Source organism: Azolla caroliniana, unplaced genomic scaffold, assembly GCF_043228905.1.
Source record: "Azolla caroliniana isolate FFs.n. ecotype wild unplaced genomic scaffold, voAzoCaro1.0.p SCAF_4, whole genome shotgun sequence".
NCBI classification, from domain to species: Eukaryota; Viridiplantae; Streptophyta; class Polypodiopsida; order Salviniales; family Salviniaceae; genus Azolla; species Azolla caroliniana.
Window position 1 is genome coordinate 6,795,979 of NW_028230439.1, and position 16,281 is coordinate 6,812,259.

The 16,281-nt window shown below is 39.2% G+C and overlaps 2 protein-coding genes across 2 annotated transcripts; one reads left to right on the forward strand and one right to left on the reverse strand.

The window, feature by feature from the left end:
- The first annotated feature begins 10,298 nt into the window (after positions 1-10,298).
- On the forward strand, positions 10,299-12,219 carry LOC147864989 (uncharacterized). The gene is made up of 2 exons (XM_087317675.1): positions 10,299-11,077; positions 11,413-12,219. Exons 1-2 carry the CDS (start codon positions 10,314-10,316, stop codon positions 11,804-11,806), a joined length of 1,158 nt encoding a protein of 385 aa, XP_087173801.1. The 5' UTR covers positions 10,299-10,313; the 3' UTR covers positions 11,807-12,219.
- Positions 12,220-13,639: 1,420 nt separating this feature from the next.
- On the reverse strand, positions 13,640-15,691 carry LOC147864990 (pentatricopeptide repeat-containing protein DOT4, chloroplastic-like). The gene has a single exon (XM_087318589.1). It carries the CDS (start codon positions 15,689-15,691, stop codon positions 13,640-13,642), a length of 2,052 nt encoding a protein of 683 aa, XP_087174715.1.
- Positions 15,692-16,281: the final 590 nt, after the last annotated feature.

Consider the following 16,281-nt stretch of genomic DNA (forward strand, 5'->3'; position numbering starts at 1 on the left):
GGAGCCTATTGACGAGTTTGAAGATGATGACGGTGATATTCCACTTGAAGACATAAATCTCACTCCAAAAGCAACCCTTAATGGTCCCAAGAGTGAAATGTGGAAGTCAGCAATGCAAACGGAGATGGATGCACTCATGTGAAATGGAACATGGACTTTGGTGCCACAACTGAAGAATCGCAATGTCATATCTAGTAAGTGGGTGCTTACAAAGAAGAAGGATGCACATGGTGTAGTGACGAGATATAAAGCTCATGTCGTTGCTCATGGTTTTTCACAAATTCCTAGCGTGGATTTTAAAGAAACATTTGCTCTGACACTAAAAAGGTTCCATTACGAACCATGCTTGCTTTTTCGATCGGATTTAATCTCGAACTTCACCACTTGGATATTGAAACCACATTTTTACATGGTGACTTAAATGAAGAAATTTTCATGCAACAACCGTCGTTTTTTGAAGATTCAAAATTCCCAAAGTATGTTTGTAAGCTTCATAAGTCATTGTATGGTTTGAAACAATCTCCACGAATGTGGCACCACAAGCTCCATACATTTCTTATGTCTATTAATTTTTGGCGTCTTCAAGCCGAGCCAAATCTTTACATTCGTAAAGAAGGAAGTGACTATTTAATCATTGGTGTTGTAAAACAATAGCGTGCGGAAGCAATAGAAAACCGAACACAGAAACGTAGGTTTAATGGCGAGCTTAGGATATACACAGTACGCGGGAGAGAGAGAGAGAGAGAGCACGCAGAAACTCAATTCAAAATAATACTCAATCTGTACATGTATCTGTTCAGTGAACACTTTTATACAAGTCCATACAGACTTACAGAAGTACGGTGTACTTCAATGCTCACACAAGCGTCTGACACTAACTATGAGACATTAACTACCTAGTAGTCTAGGCTGCTACTAGGCTTCCGGTTACTTATGGATCCAACTAACCGGCTCATTTGCTCACCGGCTCACCGATCCGGATCCGGTTGATCTTGTAGCTCAACACTCCCCCTCAAGCTCAACTTGAGGTCGGATCGTAGTGTCAGTCTCCATGGCAGCCGATCCTTCCACCCAGTTGCTTCTGGTGTCACTCCGCCTCGGTCGCGCTCCTCGTCCCGTCCCATCCCGTCCCGTTTGTTGTGACCCTTCTATTTCTACGCACTTCAACCTCCTCAGTCGGCTTGTCTGCTCAACATGCCCAAATCAGCTCCCTCGCTGTCGTGACTTTGGCGCTTGTCGATTCGCCGATTCCTTCGTGTTGGCGTCAACTTTTGCTGCCTTCTCGTCCTTTCGGCCTTGAATTGATCTGGTTCCTCCGAATCCGTCTGTTGAACCGAATCAATTGTCTCTGATTCGTTCCAGCTCTTGTCTAAACCAATCGCTCCCGATTCGTCTTCCGGTTCCAGGCCCTTCACCACATCGGACCATGTCCGGGTCTTGGCCTTCTTCTTTCGATCGACTCTGCCCTTCTTGACTCTACCACCACTTCCGCTTGTTCCGACTTGTTCGGATGTGTCAACTTCCTTTGTCGACTCGGCTCCTTCCTTCTTCTTGTCTCTCCCTTTATCGGTTCTTCCCTCACCGGCGCAATCAACAGTTTCTTTGACTTTGCCCGTTCTCCCCCTCAAGTGTGGCACATCGAGATGTTGAACACCAAGCATTTCGATGAAGTGTTGCAACTTGTCTGATCCGAGCAGTTTGGTGAAGATGTCGGCAACTTGCCGATACGTATGAACATACCAAAGTTCGACTTCACCGCTCAGGACACGCTCACGCACGAAGTGATAGTGCACTTCTATGTGCTTTGTGCGAGCATGGAATATGGGGTTCTTGGCGAGCTGCATGCTGCTTATGTTGTCACAGTAGATCAGGATCGAGGTCGGCACCTCGATCCGCAAGTCTTGCAACAGTTGTCGAAGCCAAATGGTTTCACAGGTGGCAACGGTAGTGCCCCGATATTCAACCTCAGTGCTCAAAAGGGCCACTATGGGCTGTTTTTTGCTACTCCAAGCAACAACCACGCTACCAAGGGAAAACATATAGCCGAAGGTGGATCGGTGATCCGATGCATCGTCGGCCTAGTCGGCATCGGTGTAGCCGACTAGCTCTTCGGTTATACCATGCCAGTATAACAATCATCAGTCCTTTGTGCCGCTCACATATCGCAAAATTCGATGCGCACACGAAAGGTGCTCCACGGTCGGCTTCTGCATATATTGGCTGACCACGCCAACCGAATAACTGATGTCGGGTCGGGTGATTGTCGAGTGTTTGTGAATTCGCAAATTCATGGATTTTGGCTTCAAAATGGCATCCCAATGGTAAAATTTGGTGTGCGATCAAATGTTTTGGTTTTAAGATTAAATTTTGGTCACTTCAATCACAAATTTTGGTTTTATGGGATTAAACCAGTATAACTCGGTGTAAATTCATAGAATTGGATTTTAAGGTGACCTTTCAATTGAAATATCTGATATATAATATAATTTTGATAATTTAGTTTGATTTATGATGTATTTTGAAAAATAAAAGTGGTAAAAATTGGTCCAAATAGGTACATATATAGTGGCATTATGGTAAATAAGTTTAGGTTTAAGGGTATTCTAGTAAATAGGGCTTGTAGATTTGAGTGTATAATTACTTTATAAAGTGTATTTTTTTGGACATAGGGGTAGTTTGGTAAATTTGGAACTTCCAAGGGCATTCTGGTAAATAGACGAACTTCCAGGGGTATCCTGTTACTTTTCCCTTGTGGAAATAAGGAGGTAATTTAAATAAATGATGATGATGACGATAGTGTCAACAAACATGGAAACAGTAACAGAGGAAGAGAAAGATCATGATTTTTTCGTCAAGAATCTTATATTCTAAATAAAACATACGTCCTTGGGTGACAAATCATCACTTGGAGGCTAACTCTTACATAGGAACCCCTTGGACTCTCTTTGATTCGGTGCACATAGGCATGTGTGTGACATAGAAAGGAATTCATAGATTGTTAGTGATATCTAGACCTATTATATAAACCGCTAATCAAGATTCCATAACATCATTGGATGTCTCCTATCTATAGTGGGGTGCATTAATGGGGACAAATTATGTAAAAAAAATGTGTAAGAAGATTTTATTTCTTATCATGTGTCCAAATTGCATAATACTAAGATCTGACACGATTGAGTTACAATCTACGAAAATTTTCCTCCATGGTATTATTTTCTTCCTAACATAAATGGACACGTAATAAAGCAAAGGAAACACAATCCCTCAAAATGAGGAGATAGAGCAAACCCACAAGCAACCGATATCATTACATCGATATCCAAACAAAAAAAAGGAGATTAGAAATTCATCTTTCCTTCAGAAAAAGAAAGAAGTGAGAATCACAAATTCCATTTTTATTACCAGCTTAACAAATCCTAAATGGCACCACCATTTGGGTAGGAAGGATATATCATATGATAATGTAGATAGATAAACAGATAGATAGGTATGGGCTTTTACAAGATGATTATCTTCATAATGCAACTTGGTATACCCATGACAACCATAAATTGAGCATAAGAAACAACACCCCAAGGTTCATCTCGCAGTACGTTTTTGAACAAGAAACCAAAGAGGATGTTACATGCCATCCTGGTACATTGCATTGTGAGGCAACCTTCACTACATGTCTATCTGGGAATATGGTGCACATTAAACACCCCATGTCAACACAAGGAAACAAGCTAATGTTGCTATAAAAAGGGTGACAATTATTATATGTTTGCAGTCTATGAACCATAAAGACTTGCTTAAATACAATTGTTCTACAATCTAGGAATGAACGATTTTCAAATGCAATGTTTTCAAATTAGGGGAGGAAGGAGAGTGAAATGTGGAGATATCAAATATCAAATACTATGTTACTTTCGAAATTCTTAGACTAGATTTCAGTCTTGTCATGATTGTTTAACACCTTCTTTCCTTTTTCTATTTCATTTCATTTCGCCCTCCATGCCACTCATATATTATACGTAAACCGTACCAAAATTTATGACTTAGTAGGATAATATAAAACAGTAGAGGAGCAAGTGTGAATAGAACAAAAGTCGAGAAAAACTGAAAGAGTTGGATTGAGTAATCAATTAAAGATTAGGTAAGGCTACAAAACGAGGCTATTTAGTGTGTTATATAAAATGTTAACTTATAACGATGGGTAAAGATGTTGTTACCTATGGAGACTATCAAACTACTTGAAAGGAGCTATTTTCAATAGACATAGGATGACACAAGTTTAATAATGAACATAAATATATATACTTCTAATTATGTAATATGAGACTATCTTGAAATCGTTATTAAATGTCAAAGTTCCAACCAACGGTGCAACCCCTTCTCTTCTCAGCGACAAAACATATAACATTGGGAATATCCTTTTAGGGGACACTATTTTAGGCACATACATAAAATATATTAACATATTTCCGAGGAGTTCTGGATCAAACTACCTCTCTCTTTCTCTCTCTCTCTATATATATATCGTGATCAATGTGATCATCTTTATAATCTTTAAGGTGCCCTAAAGAGTTATGGATATGAAAATAATTGAATTGGTTATCATTATTTTGATATGCTCATGAGCATGCCAACCACTTCTTCCGAATAGATATAATCATGATTTTGTTTCGCACCATTTTGACATTGGTTTATCTCATTCGATTCGAGAATAGTGAAGGAAAACAAGTAGCACTCACAAATATAGCCTATACAAACAAGACACCACGTGCAAAGACAACATGGAGAGTGACCTCTTGTTTGTAAATGTATCAATGAATTGACATTGATAAGACTATTACAATTTACAAATATGTGAATCGTGATTATTAAGCTTGGTATCCAAAAATCTTCCTATTTCGAGACTTGAAAAGTGAAGCAAGAAAAACCTCAATTAAACTCCACTTTCATATCCTGACACGTAATCTTTACGAAAACATTCCAAACTCAAGCCTCTCAAGTCGTATGGAGGTGGTGCTAGTAGAAAGTGATGTATACAATAAAATGTATGTGGTCGTATATTTATATAGTGTAAAAATCATAACAAGCTAGGCAATGAAGATAGTGGGAGGGGGCTGAATAAGTTTTGAGTCAGCATCGTTTGGAAGATAGCAAAATGAATGTCATCTTTGACAAGCCACAATAACAAACCTCACCAAGTTATAAAACGAAATAAAGCTATTATGATGGGAATGTGAAAATGTAAAAGAAAATGTTGGGGAGTATGCCATTAAATTATCTTACCTTCGTCATAAACTTCAATCCGCTTTCTATTAAATCCTCTTCCTTTTACATTCTTTGATGTTGCTTTCTACCCAGGGTTCAATATGAAATGGTAGGGTCATATGAAAAAAGATTATTATTTGCTTAATGCATTATCTCTCAATGGTGTGATAAGTATCAGAGGACTTCATTTTAGCATTCATTGCATTGGTGCATCAATATCTTAGTGGTAGTACAATGTTTGCATTTACGATCTAGTGAAGTAGATATCCCTTTCTCTATTTAAAAACACAATATGGTTGATTTAATAATATCCCTTGCCACCTCCCCTATAAGGTGAACAAAATATAGTTGGAACTAGAGAATTAAAGAATGAAGCCATTTGTCACATTCACAATCTAGTGAGATAAGTGTGATTATTGATGGTTCAAAGAACCAAAACTCAGATAAAAGAAAAAGTTTGGGATTAGGATTTAACTTGTTGAGCTTGGGTGGTATAATGACTAGAAAAGGGAGGGGGAAGAAGAAGGCTATTAGCACCTCTAAAGAGGCAAATGCCATATATGAGGCCAAATGTTACACATCTTATAGTTTGTTTGCTTGTCACATAAATGAAACTAGCAAACCCTAAATTATATATCTTATACTAAACCAAGAAGGCAAGATTGGCTAACTTCACCCATCCCAAATGCACATGGGATGCCTAGTCTTATTGTATTGTTGTGGTTGAGGAATCACACATATATGTCATACATAAGATGTTAATCCATGTCTATAGGGATGATTATGGTGGAGGAAAGTGAATAAGGTATAGTGTCAACCTCATTGGATGGGGTCTTGAGGTTTGTAAAAAGGAAAAAGGTGGAAATGGATAAGAGTTTGGAATAAAAAGATAAGAAGGAGACGTGGATCGAAGGATTAGGCTTGACCTTATTTAATTCTATGATAAAGTTATCTATTTGCTTTACTAACAAAATGTTGCATGGTTGCGACATATATGTTCTATGGGTTTTGCACCTGTTGTATACATTTTTTCAATGAATTTAGGATGCAACATTGTAAATATAGCAATTTTGCCACAATCTCCAAATCAACACTTCTATATAATATGACATGATTATTCATGTTGTGGAGAAAATCTCAAGGGAACGTGTGCCTCTTCCCCATAAACTACACGTGTTCTTGCTTACACACCAATCACTTTTGTATTTATTCTCCCATGTTCGTATTACCTAAGAGTGATTGCACATGTGTGCCTCCTCTTATTGTTTCATCATCTTTCTTACTCTCACCCATTTCACATGATTACTTTGTAGGTTTTTAACAAGCCTTTCTATTCTCGCCCATTTGGTCAGATAGCTTGGACATGGACACATCTCCATGTTTTATTGAAATTTCCAATATTTGGACCCAAATACCTTTTGGCCAAAGAAAAAAAACTCATTTAATGATTCCGGTAAGGCTCTAGGATGTCCTTCGTGTTCATGAAATCCGATAGTACTTCAACATGCACTCCATGAATATAAGGTGTGCCTACATTTTTACCTCTCCTTACCTTCGCACTACAAAGTAAGTGCTCAAGTTGTAGCATTTCCTCACAGTCAATTACGATTGCCCCCTTATCATTTATGCATGCATTGATGCGGCAACTTTATACAAGTGGAGTCATGAAACTAACACTCTTTTAATAAAAGTGAAACAACTTGTATATGGGGGGGGTGGGGGGGGGGGGGTACTATCAATAATATCCCTCCTATTTTGCGGAGTAGAGAAATGGGCCTATAACTTAATAAAAAGGATAAAATACATGTAATGCTAGCAAGTGATTATTGTGAGATATCTATGATTATAATAAAACAAATAACAATAACCTATTAAGATTATAACACATCTTGATTAGATCAATCTAATTACTTATAATACAACTTGGTCAGTTATGATGCATCCTTATTAGATTGAGCTTAATTCTAATGCAACTCGATAAAGCAACTTAATTGTGTCAAACTAATTCAATGTCACAACCTAATTAGAGTAACCAGTTAGTTCACCTAAGTAACTACGGCATGTTTTTCGACATATGTGGAGGAAGCCATGTCCTCATTGTTAGTAACTCCTTGACTTGTTTCTTTTCCATATTTCTCACATTATTTCTAAACAACCCAAAGGGAGGCGACATTTTACCATTCACAATCTTTTTCAATATTTAGTGGAAACAAGAAAGCTCCAACAAAATTTCTAGTTTAGCACCAAATCATTAAGCGGAAATGGTATGGAAGATGGTATACATAGGATGATAGGAAGTACTATATTTCCAGGGACACCATGTCGTAAAACACATTTAGGAGACATAATCTTCAATGACTTAACCATAAAAACGACATGGTTTTGAAAAAGATATATATGTTAACTAAATTATAAACCAATGTTGCTTTTATGGAGGGCATTCTTGAACTTGCACACGTTAGAAAGGTTGTTTGCTCTAATCCGAACTATTCCAACTAACGTTTTCTTTATTTTAAGAGCAAAAAGGCAAATGAAATAGGATAGCTTGAAACTGGCTTCGGTATAAACACGAATGAATACATGAACAATTTTTTGTCGTATTTTTGAAATAACATAAACAACTTGGGTACTTTTTATGTGTTTCCTTAATATATGGATATACACACACATTACATTTTTGCATCATCGTATAGGGGAGAGAAATAAGTTGCTTCTTATTTTATATGTATTTTGTAAATCAACAAACATTTGTTGTTTCATGCTTAAAACACACCATAGTTTATAATGTTTGAAAACCACTAGGAATGAAGGATTTGTCATGTTTACAATTTCCATTACAACCTTTGTACGAAGCTTATGGTCGACAACTTTATGGCATCATAAGTACGAGATTCTATTGTTTTAAATTTGAGAGATGAGTTGGTTCACTCAAGGAATTCAATTGTTTTTTCTCGTGGGGGCAAGAGAAAACATATGTCATTATGAGTGTTGTTCAAGACACATGCATCTTTACTTTTCCGTAACATGCATTTTTGGATAATTTCATACGTGTTTAATGTCATTTGAGCTTTATTTTAATATACATGTGTTTGTCTCTTGACATCAACAGTGGGCTTTCTCCACTGATAACTCTTCAAGGAGGAAAGAAGGGATGGGATTGCAACTTGGGAACCAACAACTAGGAGGGACACAGAGGAGCAAAAGAACATGCTTTTGAGATTAGAAAATGGTGTTAAACCTCATGGATTCAAGTGACTAGGAGTGATTGAAAATGTCGTGGTTTACAAGGAGGGATGGGATTACAACTTGGGGCCTGAAAGTTGACTTGCAACTAGGAGGGATGGAGTAAAGATTCCCTTAACTTAGACGGAGATGTAGAAACTTTATTTGGGAGTGGGACCAAAACAGTTTGGGGAAATTTTTATAGTGATAGACACATTATGTAGCGTTTGTATTATGTACACTCTCGAGAAGGTTAAACTTCACCTGACAAACATCTTTTTGAACAACTGTCCTACATTTTGCACAAATTGTTGACCTAGTTTTGGGTGAACTTAAAGATGAGTAATCCCCTAGACGCTATGCTATGTCTTTTCTCCATAGCATCGACTTGCTTCACAAAACATCCGTGTTTGCAAATTCACGTGAGTATTATGAGAACAATGAAATGAAAGTTGCAACCTCTTTGTATATGCTCGAAGCACAAGAACATTTAATTGACCCCAAGGAGAAGGGAAAGGTGAGACCCCCCCACCCCAACACACGCACACGCACACAAGACGAATACATCCAGACTAGAATTTGGGTGTGTGCAAGTGTGAAGGTAGTGGTAGATGAAGACCAACCATGACAAAGATGGAGTTATTTTTTTGTAAGCTAAACAAGAGGAAGAGGAGATGAAATGGGAGGAAGCACTTCACGAGAATGCTTCTCTATTTTTGTCTACCTAGCTAGGTAAGGGCATGGGTGCGTATACATCATATTGCGTGCAAAATGCGCACACATGTTCAAGTCAAACCATTAAAATGAAGCAAGCAACCATCAAAACTCTTCAAGTTTTTTTTGTTGTCGATGGTGGTGTTGTAAGTTTTCCTCTCGTGTGGCGAGACTTTGATGGCGTCATTGGGGGGGGCGGGGAGGGGGAGAGTGAGTTTGTTCACATGAGGACGGGTCCGGGCCCAGGGACGGAAGGACACACGCAAAGACTGATATGAAGAATGGGCGCGAGCACGAGGGCCAACATGGAGGGAGGAGGCACGCGCACACATGCACATTCGCCCATCCATTATATGCACTTACATACATACATACATACGTACATACATACATACATACATACATATAGGTTAGGTACGGTACTATCGGGAGGGAGGGAGGGAGTGGATGGAGAGAGGTGGGTTTGAACTTTGGGGGCGCGTTTTGGATAAGGCGATATGATGACGGTGGATCATCATCATCATCATCATGAAAGAAGAAGAAGAAGAAATGGATAAGAGTTTATCCTAAACTTCTTGCGTCAGTCACGTTATCTCCACAGACACAGACACATGACCCATACACATGACGCATGACGCATGACACATACACATACACATACACATACACATACACATACACATACACATACACATACACATACACATACACATACACATACACATACACATACACATACACATACACATACAGGAGGGGGGGGGGGGGGGGGGGGGGGAGGCATGGCAGGCATAAATGCATGCCTACATACATACATACAGATGTATGTATATATATATATATATATATACATTATACATTAATACAATTAATTATATACATTGTGAGTGTGTCCTATCATTAACTAATACAGCGATTCCGTTGGGGTTGGGTTTTCTTCTCCTCTTCTTCTCTCTTTCTCTTCTTCTGTTCTTGCGTTCGCTTCAGCTCCCCTTCTCTGTGCTGTCTGTGTCTTGCAAGGCTTCATCCATCCATCCATCCATCCATCCCATGGCGATGGCGATGGCGATGGCGGCTTCTATCATACTCACCCTCACCATGCCGCCCGCACAGCTCCCATGACACCATCGCCTCCTGCCTCTGCTTCTGTTCCTGCTTCGTCTTCTTCATCTGCTTCTGCTTCTGCTTCTGCTTCTTCGTCTCCAGCTCCCATGGCTTCCTCCGCTCTTCAGGGCCGCCATCATAGATCCACAGATTCCTTCTACACACACCTCCCCCCGCAGCTTCAGCAACGCCGCCTCCTCCTCATATATCCCTCCCACCCTCCCACTCCCACTCCTCCTCTTCAATCCCTCCATCCCTCCTCCTCCTCTTCTTCTTCTTTTGGATCTCTCCCTCTCACCAACACCTTACCTCCTCCTCCTCCATCATCATCATCATTTCCTTCTTCTTCTTCTTCTTCTTCTTCTTCTTCTTCTGATGACCTTCCTCCTAGCTTCTGCTGTATTAATGCCCAAGGTCCTCATGATTCTTCACCTGCCAAGTCCATGTCTTCAGCAGCCTTATCTGGCATCGTTCATCACCAGACCTTCGAATCATCCTCGTTTGAGTCTTCTTCTTCTTCTGGTTTCGAGTCTTCTGGTTTCAAGTCTATGTCTTCAGCAGCCTTATCTGGCATCATTCATCATCGAAACTTCGAATCATCCTCGTTTGAGTCTTCTTCTTCTTCTGGTTTCGAGTCTTCCATCTCCAATGATGACTCGGAAGAAGACGAAATATCGTCATCGTCTTCACAAACCCTTCCTCCTCCATGCCCGTCCCAGCAGAATCAGAATGAACCTCTAGAGAATCTCAACTCTCTCTCTTCTGCGCTTCCTATCAAGTGAGTCCTCTGGTTCAAACCCTCATTCTGCCATTTTTGAGGCATTATATAATCTTGAATCTTATGCGCAACGTTTTTAGTTTCATTAATCAATTTTGCAATCGCAATCAGTTCATCTGGAACTTGATGGTACCAAGCAGCCGTTTTCTTGATTCAGATATTAATTAAATGATACCGTGATTGAATCAGATGAAATTTTTACCGGATCCCATTTCACTCGGGACTCAGGCATTGACTAGACCATATGCAAGTTTAATTTGGAAGCAACCGATCTGTGTGCGCTGTATTAATTACTGATTTGCTTTCACTTTCTTGTATAATTTGCCTCTTTGCAGGAGAGGATTATCTCGCTATTTCTCTGGAAAATCTCAGTCATTTTCTTGCATGAGCCGTGCTGCTTCCATAGCTGATCTGGCGAAACCTGAGAATCCATTTAATATGAAGGCAAAGAGACGCAAAACAGGAGGATCAAGGAAGAACAGCGGTAACATTATGAGTTGCAAAAATTCTCAAGATGATGATAATGATGATGCTGATGATGAAGAAGAAGAGAATCATCATCATCACCACCACCATTCTTATCCTCCAAGAAAACCAGGCACGAAATTGCATGTGAAGTTTCATCAACCTGATTACCAAATGAACCATAGCCAGCTTCTTCACAATAACAAGATGATAAAGTCATTGTCTTCCAAATGCGTTTCTGTTCCTGAACTCCAAGAAACATGATTTCTAGGACAAATTACCTTCTTCTGGACACTAATATTAGGTTATACTACCTTAATGCTGTTATCCGCAGATCCTGCTAATATAATCTTCGCCGTCCCCTTATCTTAATTCTGACTCGGATCGTATCGGATTGATTTTGGCACTCTCAGCACAGTAAGAGAAGGCCATGGTCTTCACATGGTACCATGCACTCTCTCGAAATGCAACAGTTCTCTTGTGATGTTTTTCTCATGTGTATAAATCTTCAAACAGATGAAAATCTCCAAATCAATGGTTTCTTCATGTATGTACATAGTTCTAGGATTGGATACACAGCAGATCCATGAAAGGAAGAAGGAAGAAGAATGTAAAGGAAAGCAAGGGTCACTTGTAACAGTTATTTGGTTTCTGCTAATTGTTTTTCCTCTTCTTTCTCTTTCACTCAGGACAACAAAAGACAATTTAAGATTGCTTTTCCTCTTCTTTCTTATGTGGTGGAATTTTGGAACATACTGTGTGCATGCATATGACTAAATGATCTTCGTTTCTGAGAAGATGAAATGGGTTGTCTGTATGTGGTACCATGTCCATGTCCAAGTCCATTCTCCATTTGGTTGTGTTCCTGCCCATTTCCATGTCCATGACCTATCCATCTCTTACCATGCACCTCTATTAAACGAAAGGAGAAACTAAATTTATAAGCTATTTCTTTCTAACTCTTGATATTAGATCATATCATTTTTTATATTACCTTACAGATATATAGAATTATGCGTAATGAAGGGTGTTTTCTTTCAGGCATTTGTTTTGAACAATAGTATGAAGTTATATAGGCATAGATCTTTTGAAAAACTACCAATATTGGTGGTTAAATTCTTGAACCTGTAACTATATCTTGTTGACACTAAAGAAAAGAAGCAATTGGAGCCGAAATCAGCGGTATCATGTATGTACAATTATACCTTCTAGAAGGATTAACATTTAGAACAAAAAGCATCATCATGATTTGAATCATGGAAATTATGATAACTATATGGACTCAATTTTCAAATTTGTGGGCTTCAGCATGACTGTTGCTTAAGCCCAAAAATTTGAATTTTGAATTTCTTAAATGAAAGAAAGCTGGACATCTAAGAAAACCAAATTTGACTTAAAAGCCATAGATGGGGAGGCATTCAACCACAGGACTCAACTTAACAAATAACACATTACAGCTTTAATTTGTATGACATGCCCGGCAAAGTTTGATCCCAAACTTCATGATTGTCCATGCAAGTGACGCCAGGGTATTAGATGATGGCAACAACAATAATAATAATGGTGGGAGTATAATTAGCCATGGCCCTGTTTCCCCTGTTTCCACTATGACTACTACTAATAGAATGAATACCCATCATCCTCATGAGATCGATAATAATTTGCAAGCAGCTGTTTCCATCCATGGTGTGGTTCTTGTATTGGAATAATATACGAAAACCAATAATTGTTTGCATTGGGATGGGGACGTTGGCCACTGTTTCTGGTTCAGTCACTTTCTTTGTAAGCCACAGGTAGGGAATTTGACTCCCTCTTGCAGTAGCCCCCCTCATCCCCCAAAACAGAATTAGGGAGTAACAACAAACAATTGAATCTTTGTTAAGATTCAATAGAAGTTTACCTTAATTGCCAAGGCCCGGGTAGAAGTTCACGTTGATTGCCAATCTCTATAGTCTCATAAAATAAGCAAACAAAATCAAGTTTCCACCACATTTTGAGAATGTGTTTGGCAAAGTAAAAGTTACATTGTCAAAGCACCACATTCCATGAGTTTGGCTTCATGAAGGCAAAAGCTAAAACCAAAACTCTTTTGCTTTATCAAAGCATTGAATTCCATGCACCTTTCTTGACTCTTAGAGCTTCTACCTCTTCGGCCTCTTCTTGCATGCCGGCGCTCACATAAATATTACTCATACAAACATAGGCTGCCGCATCCTTTTCATCCAACTGTATAGCATTTTCAAAGGCTAACCTTCCAATCTTTAGATTTAGGCCCTTTTGACAAGCACCTAATATAATGTGCCATATTGTAAGGCTACCGCAATATGGCATTTCTTCAATTAACATCATTGCCTTTTCAACTTGTCCTGCTCGCCCCAGGAGATCAACCATACATGTGTGATGCCCGAAAGTGCGAATAACACCATAGCATGTGCTCATTATCTCGAAGTACATCTGACCTTTATCTAATAAGCCAGAATGATTGCATGCATTAAGAACAAGTGTGAGTGTGACCATGTCTGGCTCCTTACCTTGTTCCATCATTCTGTGAAACATGTAAAAAACGGTTGTATCCATCCCAAGGAGAGCATAGCCAGCAATTAATGCCGTCCACGAGACCAAATCCTGCACTGACAGCTTATCAAACACACTTTGTGCTTCTTCAGACATTCCAAAATTTGCATACATGTCTATCAATGCATTTCCAATCACAGTACCTTCTTCTAGCATACCATCCTTGATAATGCTCGCGTGTACTTCTTTGCCTTTGTCGGAAGCTCCTAGGTTACCACATGCTTTCAAGATGGAAATCAAGGTTGCTTCATCGGGAGAGAAGCCATCATGTAGCATTTGATCAAAACAATTGAGTGCTTCTTCACCATATGCATGGTTAGCATATCCAGAAATAAGCACACTCCACACGACAACATCCCGAAGTGGAAGCTCATCAAACACCTCTTGTGCTTTTGAAAGTATTCCACTTTTTGCATACATGTCCACCAATGCAGTGCCAATCATGATATGTCCAGTGAGACGCTTTCTGATAATCTCTCCATGTATTTCTCTTCCTTTCTCAGTTGCTCCTATGTTGCCACATGCTTTCAAGCTACATGAATATGTGCCTGTATCTGGGGACACTCCCTCAGATTGCATTTGAACAAAATACTTCAATGCCACCATGGAATGCCCATGCCGGATATAACCTGAAATGAGCACATTCCATGAGACCACATCTCGGTCTGGCAAGGTATCAAATAGTTGTTGTGCTTTTCCAAGGAGGCCACACTTAGCATACATGTCTACCAATGCATTGCCAAGTATACTACTTTTGGCCAATAATCCATCTCTAACAACCTTGGCATGGATGTCTTCTCCCTTATCAACATCTCCAGAGGCCCCGCATGCTTTCAAGACACATGCAAATGTAACTGCATTCGGAGAGAAGCCTTTATCTTGCATCTGAGAAAAACACTTCAATGCTGCCTCGTTGTGTCCGTGGATGGCATATCCTGAAATGAGAGCTGTCCATGAGATCACATCCAACATCGGGAGTTCGTCAAATACCTCTTGTGCTTTCTCAAGGACGCCACATTTAGCATACATATCTACCAATGCATTACCGATTATATTGTTCTTTTGCAACAAACCCTCTTTGAGTATCATGGAGTGTATCTCTCGGCCCTTATCAAATGCTCCTATGTTTCCACAAGCTTTCAGTATACACACAAAAGTAATCGCACTAGGAGAAAAACCATCTCTTTGCATCTTTTCGAAAGACACAAGAGCTTCCTCACCATATCCATGGTGGGAATATCCAGCGATTAGTGTAGACCAAGAAACGAGGGTCCGAACTTTCAACTCATCAAAGACATCGCGTGCTTTCGAAAGCTCGCCACATTTCGCATACATATTGATCAATGAGTTACCAACAAAGATGTTGTTTTGGAGAAGACCTTTTTTATGGATATCAGCATGTATTTGGATGCCTTTGTGGATATCTTTTCTGTTAGCACAATCCTTGAGTGATGCTACCAAAGTACGCCCAATAATAGTGTCATCATCCCTCTGGCTAGTATTACTGGCTCTTTCTTCTCCTCTTTGTTCTTTATAATTCACATCACTTGCTTTTCTTCCATTTATCACTCCCATCACTCTGTCTCTCCGCTGCATTCAGTCTTTTATACAATAATTTTCTGTTCTAATTATTATTCTACAAGTTGTCTTCTATGACCTGTGTAATCATATACATAATACATATCCACCTCCAAAGCAAATGCATACAGAGGATGTTAAACAGCGATTTCTTACTAATTAAAATTAATAAAAGCAATGAAATACAGTGATATTTAGACTTGATAGGATATTTCAACAATATAAGGATATGGATATTTCTGCCACGACCATCAAGATCACATGTTTAACCAGGCCCATCTATGATGCATCCATGGTATACCTACAACCATCCCTGACCCAACTATGATACATCATACATCCATAACCATACAAAATGCCACACAATTAACGGGTAATTTCGCGTGAAGTTCCAGCTTCTTGCTGAGGATGAGGATTAAATTCCATCACATCCTTTCTCCGTGACAAGGTAAATCGATCCTTTCACGATGCAGATTTGATATGTATATATCTTTGTATTGGAGCAGAAAAGAATGTGATTGCTTCGCCGAGAATGTGTGACGCTTTCCTTTGGTTTCGATAGAGCTAAATGAGAAAGATTTAGTTTT

Bases quoted from the DNA above. Each gene is read 5' to 3' on its own strand.
- LOC147864989 (XM_087317675.1), top strand. From the start codon at position 10,314: ATGACACCATCGCCTCCTGCCTCTGCTTCTGTTCCTGCTTCGTCTTCT. The intron at 11,078-11,412 runs GTGAGTCCTCTG...GCCTCTTTGCAG, and splicing joins TCTTCTGCGCTTCCTATCAA to GAGAGGATTATCTCGCTATT.
- LOC147864990 (XM_087318589.1), bottom strand. From the start codon at position 15,691: ATGGGAGTGATAAATGGAAGAAAAGCAAGTGATGTGAATTATAAAGAA.